The sequence below is a fragment of the Sinocyclocheilus grahami genome, unplaced genomic scaffold (assembly GCF_001515645.1).
Source record: "Sinocyclocheilus grahami isolate Dianchi unplaced genomic scaffold, SAMN03320097.WGS_v1.1 scaffold344.1, whole genome shotgun sequence".
NCBI lineage: Eukaryota > Metazoa > Chordata > Actinopteri > Cypriniformes > Cyprinidae > Sinocyclocheilus > Sinocyclocheilus grahami.
This window is the reverse complement of record NW_015505523.1, coordinates 3,266,932-3,273,558: the sequence shown is the minus strand read 5'-3', so window position 1 is coordinate 3,273,558 and position 6,627 is coordinate 3,266,932. Positions and strand designations below refer to the sequence as shown.

At 37.7% G+C, this 6,627-nt stretch overlaps 2 protein-coding genes across 4 annotated transcripts in view; one reads left to right on the top strand and one right to left on the bottom strand.

The window, feature by feature from the left end:
• Positions 1–2,454, top strand: part of ppp1r14ba (protein phosphatase 1, regulatory (inhibitor) subunit 14Ba) — a 9,059-nt gene extending 6,605 nt beyond the window's left edge. For both annotated transcript variants that reach the window (XM_016228872.1, XM_016228873.1), the window contains 2 exons: positions 1,166–1,198; positions 1,363–2,454. In XM_016228872.1, the coding sequence (XP_016084358.1) occupies positions 1,166–1,198; positions 1,363–1,446 (117 nt within the window). In that variant the 3' untranslated portion in view covers positions 1,447–2,454. The remainder of the gene's footprint in view (positions 1–1,165; positions 1,199–1,362) is intronic.
• Positions 1–6,627, bottom strand: part of fkbp2 (FKBP prolyl isomerase 2) — a 9,824-nt gene that overhangs the window by 1,013 nt on the left and 2,184 nt on the right. The window contains exons 1-6 of one of the 2 annotated variants that reach the window (XM_016228870.1): positions 5,363–5,459; positions 4,435–4,595; positions 4,242–4,354; positions 3,437–3,483; positions 3,298–3,333; positions 2,789–3,015 (exon numbers count right to left, since the gene is read on the bottom strand). In XM_016228870.1, the coding sequence (XP_016084356.1) occupies positions 2,954–3,015; positions 3,298–3,333; positions 3,437–3,483; positions 4,242–4,354; positions 4,435–4,593 (417 nt within the window). In that variant the 5' untranslated portion in view covers positions 4,594–4,595; positions 5,363–5,459 and the 3' untranslated portion in view covers positions 2,789–2,953. Of the gene's footprint in view, positions 1–2,788; positions 3,016–3,297; positions 3,334–3,436; positions 3,484–4,241; positions 4,355–4,434; positions 4,596–5,362; positions 5,460–6,627 lie in introns of those variants that run through there. The other variant, XM_016228871.1, reaches the window with a different exon arrangement.

Below are 6,627 nucleotides of genomic sequence, written 5' to 3'. Positions count from 1 at the left end.
TTATAATTAAATACATACGAAAGGTCATCTAAAATTACAAAATTATAAAATTACTTATATTTTATATATAAGTATAATATACTTATATATTATATATATTAGCTTGGGGACCCAAGCTAGAGTCCCCCAGTGGATTTTGGCCATTTCCACAACTGCGAACATCAATATAAAATGCGGTAAACTATTAATTGGTTATTCTACAATTAATTGTACAATAAATTATACTACAATTGGAATATACCGTAAATTGATAAACTGTTCGGCGTGATGACATATCTCCGACAGCGTCTGTAGCACCATTTAGCAACTTGTTAGCAACCGAAACGTAACAGTTTTAAAAAATCATGAGTGGGGTGTAACTGGTGTGTTTTATGTCGTAGAATAAAACGTAAAAGTATCTTGAGCTTGTGTGAACCACGGACCTTTTTTTATTGGATTTAACCAAACTCCCATTCAAAAAAACCCATTGACTCTGGGACAATGGAACCGGAAGTGCTAAAACTCGCTTCCGGGTTTTTGCCTACAAAGTGACATCATAGTTCCCTACACTGGACAGTCAAAGTATGCTTTGGAGTATTGTTTGTAACGCTTATTGTCTTTTGTTCGTACTTGTCTTTGTAATTATTTGTTGTTCTTCGATTACATAATAAAAAATAAAAAAAATAAAAATAAAAGGCTCAGGTTCTCGGTTCGGAGGTTTTCGCGCGAAAGAAACCTTTCACAGTGAGCTCTGCATTGATAATATACTACATCTCTACATATTACTATTTCTTAAATATACATGTAGTGTAGTGTCATGTAAAATAGAGCAGAGTAGTGTGCTTGTGCTGATTTATAAAAAAGATCCGACTTTACTGATTCATTGATTCAAACGATCCGAATGATTCGCTTGGAGGCGCCCACAAGCTGTTCTTGTTTGCTTCAGATATCTCCTCATAAGAATATTAACATTCAAGACGTTCACCCTTCTGCGCTGAATTGCACAGCCCTCTGACATTTCATCTGCAGGTGGTTTGACAGTAATCCTTCCAGTCTTGAGCTCTTTTTGAAGACTACATTTTCAGCAGGAGATTTATTTCAGCGTTTCTGCTTTCATTGGTACACTGTTGGAAAAACAGCAGATTAGTCTGAAAGGCATTAAATCTCTTTCCATTTTTGTTTTCAGATGCTGCTGGTCGACTGTTATAAGCCTAATGATGTAAGTGCCATTTGGAATATTAATAGCATTAGCAATTACCTTGCTACCGTGATATTCTTAGAGCCACCGAGTCACTCATTACAATGTGATTATGCTTCATTTAATCACACTCTGGACAGAAATATGCCTTTTCTTGCCATAATTCTTGCTCTGGCCACCTGCAGGATTTCGTAGCGGCGTTGCTGGAGAAGGTCCGAGGGATGCAGAAACTGAGGACCCCCCAGAAGAAAGGGGAGCTGACGCCATGAGATCACCACAGCTCCTCCCACCACCACAAAACCAACCTGTCACTCCAAACCCAGAGGAGAGATGCAGGCATGCAGACCCAACCACTAAACCACAGCGTCTTTGTCAAAGGAGATCAACGATACGAACCCAGCCAAGCCAATCTCAGCTGCAGGTTGAGCACCCCAAACTGTTTTTACTTCGTCTTAGTACTGTTTCAGCATATATTACATATAGAGTGTGGTAGTGTCCCTTTAGCTTAAAACTCCGAAAAGGAATCGAATGGTTGATGTTACGGTTACACTGTTCACTAATACACATTTTTCAGCCAGGTAACTTGGCCCGATGTATCCGTCTGTAATCGAGTAGGAAATTAGAACAAAGCTGATTTCTTTTCACCCCCTTTTTTGTCAGTCAGTTTCTCACATCTGCTCTTTCGTAAGGGCGGAATAATTTTTTGCAGGCCAGATAATAGTAGTTTTTAGATGTAGGGGTTTCAGATTTTGGGGTGTGTTGCTGTAATGCGGAAAGAGGGAGGGGGGATGAGAATTGTGAACTTGTGTTTTGTAAGCCATTTTTAATCTACCATTTTTAGGGGGAAAAAAAAGACAGGCCTGTGTTTAGTACTACTGCTTTTAGAAATCATTTGACTGAGGAAAATCAATCTAGTTTGAGGATGACGAGTAGCAATACTGATAGAGTGAATTTGCCAATATGTTACATCTGATATTTTTACAAAAATGAAGATGAAGAAGGCTAAGAATGAACATGCTTTGTTGGTGTAGGCCAAGGTCAATGCTAAATGAAGCTCAAAGCCCGCCTATCTTTTGTAAATAAAATGTTTATTCAATTTCAAGTCAACACGATTTGAGAAATGCATATGTTGATGATCAGAATTTGTTGGAATGGCAAAAACTGTACTGTGTGCACTCTCACAACCAAATACATGTAGTAAGGCTCGCAAATAAAGAATGGTGCTACATACATGTCTGAAAAGCTGTGTCATTCTTTTTTTGAAAGGGAAACATACAAAAAAAAATATGGAAAGTGTTATTACCAAGCTTCTTTTGTTTCTGTAACCTTTTGAATATCTGAAAAAGGTCTTTAAAGTGATAGTCCACTCAAAAATGAAAATTCCGTCATGTACTCATACTCGTGTCATTCCAAACCTGTATAACTTTATTTTTTTTGTATGACACAAAATATGATATTTTGAAGAATATTTGGAATCTTCAGTTCAATTGACTTCCATTCAATTTTTTTTGTCCTTACAAAGGAGTCAATGGGAACAAAAATCATAGCATTCTTCAAAATATTTTCTTGCATGTTTTACCGAACCCGATACCGTTTTGGAATGACATGAGGGCGAATAAATAAGAGTTTTCATATGCGGGTGGACTCTCCCTTTAACACCAGAAGTTGCTATGTGGGTACAGTGGACAGCAGTGTAGCACGCAGCTGAAGTCGCTGATCTTGCTGCAAACACACTGACTTTAAATGCTTAAGACTGACAGGCCCACAAATCTGTCACTATAAATCAGATCTTCTCTCAATGCTCAACAGTTCTACTTCAAAGATGAGTGTGGCACCACCTAGTGGGAAAACAGATTTGCAAAGTGAGACAGTATTCTGCCAGTATCTATGATAATGATTAAGGAGCTTTTAAAAAATAATAAAACTTAACTTTTTTGTTTTTAAGAGCAGCTTTAGTGTCCAAATACTTCTTAAAGCTACTCTAAGTCAAGGTGAATGACCTATGGATCCCTAACATATCAAGCTTTAATCTTTAATTTATTGTAGAAAAATATACAATATTAATGTCTGATATGAGACTCCATGTTGAAAATTGAAGAAAGAATTTCTAATCATCTTACCTGGAATTTTAGGTGGTGCTCCTCTGTCACCATAACCTGTAGTTAAACAGTCACATATTTGAAGATGTGGTCTAAAATCATACATTTTTGATGGATTTTGAAACTCATGGAACATAATACATTTCCATAACATACTCACCAAGCTCAGAGGGAATAACCAGCTTCCTCTTCTCACCCTCACACATCCTAAGAGTTAAGAGAAGGAACATCACATGCTAAATAGGTTTTTTATCAATTAATACATCAAAGATATATCAGGAAATCATACTGAAAGAAAAAAGGAAAAGGACGTCAAATTTGAACCTTAACACACTTGAGCCTATTTGCAGACCACTAGGCCACATCATCAACACATGCCAATAAATGTGACCCTGGAGCACAAAATCAGTCTTAAGTCGCTTTGTTATATTTGTAGCAATAGCCAACAATACATCGTATGGGTCAAAATAAGCAATTTTTCTTTAATGCCAAAAATCATTAGGATATTAAGTAGAGATCATGCCCCATGAGGATATTTTGTAAATTTCATACCGTAAATATATCAAAACTTAATTTTGGATTAATAATATGCATGGCTAGGAACTTCTTTTGGACAACTTTAAAGGCTATTTTCTCAATATTCAGATTTTTTTTTTTTGCACCCTCAGATTCCAGATTTTCAAAAGATTCCAGTTTTATCTCAGCCAAATATTGTCCTATCCTAACTAACCATACATCAATGGAAAGCTTATTTATGTATAAATCTCAATTTAAAAAAATGTGACCCTTATGACTGGTTTTGTGGTCCAGGGTCACATAGTTAACGGTTTCACAACAGGCTCTAAAACCTAATCTTTTAATTCCTCTTTATTAGACTAACTTTAGGTTCATCTCTTTAAATCCTTATCCTGATTGATGACAAATAATCTCAGATCATCTAGAAATGCAGTAGTGCTGCTGCTCACCCCAACAAACCCTGATCCCAGCCCTTGATGACCTGTCCCGTGCCAAGAGTAAAGGTGAAGGGCTGATTCCTCGGTATACTGCTGTCAAATTCTGTCCCATCCTCCAGTTTCCCCTGCAGATAAAAATAGGACTGATAGAAGACGACATTTTTGGGCAAGAATCATATTTAGGTCAGAACAGTCAGACACTTACAGTGTAGTGCATGTTCAACACGTCTCCCTTGCGGGACTTTATAGGACAGTTGTCTACTCTTTTCTTGATTCCAATCTGTAGTTTTTTCTTCTCAGCCCCTTGCACAAGTGCCATGGGGATGGACATCACAGTGACAACTACTACCAAATTCAGCCTCATGCCTGTGGAAAGAAGAAACATCAGCTCAGTAATAACATGAATGAAATTAATCTTTGACTGCTTAAAAAAAATATTAAAAAGCAAAGATTGCTCATCTCTGCGCATACGTATGGTCTCCACACACACACACAGACTGGTCAGCTATCCTTGTGGGGACTCTCCATAGGCGTAATGGTTTTTCTACTGTACAGACCCTATATTCTATTGCCCTACACCAACCCTACCCCTCACAGGAAACTTTCTGCATTTTTACTTTCTCAGAAAAACTCATTCTGTATGATTTATAAGCTTTTGTCCTCATGGGGACCTCAAAAATGTCCCATTTGGACATTTGGTCCCCATAACGAGATAAATACCAGGTACACACACACACACGCATACACACACACACACACACACACACACACACACACACACACACACACACACACACACACACACACTCACTCACACACACACACACACACACACGTTATCATTTAATTGATGCAGTGTTAGAAGCAGCAGGACTCTGAATTAGCTTACGCTGACCAGTAAGGTGCATTTTAACTAGCAAAACACTTCCGCTAATAATCACAGCCGTTTTTGTCGCGTGCTGGAATTATTTTCGAGGAAGTTCAATTGGATGACGGCTACGGTTTTCTGCTGAACCATGTTTAACTCACTGTACCGTGTGCTATAAATTTAGCCGTCTACAAAGAGAGACGCCTAAGATACATTTATATTGTAGTCATTTTAATGCTTAATTGATGGATAAAAATGCAATTACCTGTAATAAGAATAAAATACTCGTCCCTTCCGAATCTCAGAATGAGTCTTCCATCAGGAAGTGACGTCAGCAGGCCTGGATCGCTTCCTACTAGCTTTCCCAAATTCAGTACGTCATTTAAAATTTAAGAGGATTAAGAAATAATAATTAAAAACTATATGTATTTTTAAATCATGTAATATTCAAATAAGAATGTTATTTAATACTACACTGACAAATCAGACGCGGTAATATTATAGGGTGTTTTGAGGAAATACTGGGGCGGTGAAACGGGACTTTTATTTTGTTTGCCGCTAAGATTATTAAGAGTCACACATGGGGGCGCTATTTCCTCAAATTACTTTCTTATTTGTAAAACATCTAAACCCCAGGTGATCAACTTTAAAAACATGTTTGCAGTAGGCATATTATTTTATGAGGAAAAGTCAAACCGTTTTGAAGATGAGGAGTGAAATTAGTAAAGGTGGGTCTAAATGTAAGCAAGAGGTGTACTATATATTATACTGCACATTGCTAGATTCAGTATTTCAAAATATCATCTTATTAAAACATTTTATTGGGAGATATAGAGTAAGAACTAATATTTAGCATTTTAATGCGAGTAGTCTGATATGGGCCTAAAAATCTCATTGATTTTCATTACAAGATATCGGAATTGCAACATATAAATACGATCTGCACCAAATTGCATTTCTGCTCAGGTTGGGCCTCTGAATAAAACGGTTTTACTTTGTTTCTTCCCAAGAATGAGCTCCATATTCTCCCTATAGCACTACTATGGGCCATAAAAGCCTGATGTATCAAATATGATACAACACATAAAACTTGTATGATTTCTTTAGGTTTCCTTTTTAATTCAAGGTTCTAAGGTTGAATAAACTGTTCCATCAAAGAAATTCTGACTATTCTTTTCTATGACAGGCTTTAAAGGGTTAAAACTACAAGTGGCAGAAATCTTTTCAGGGAGCGTGGCACATATTCAACCTCCACCCTGAACAAAAGCATCACCATAATCGCTTCATTCATCTGTCTGAAGGTTTCTCAGTTCAATCCCATGAGTCACATGTGACTGTATGTATGTGACCGCAATAAAAAAAGGTTTCTGTTGCTGTGGGTGACCAAAGGTGGGCAGACAGCCTTCTTGATTCTGTCACTTGACTCTCTCTCTCTCGGCTTGTTTCAGTGAGACGGACTGAATGCAAATGAGTCAGCTGCTCTCCCCAAAATGACCCCCCCCCCCCCCCCCCCCCCCCCCCCCCCCCCCC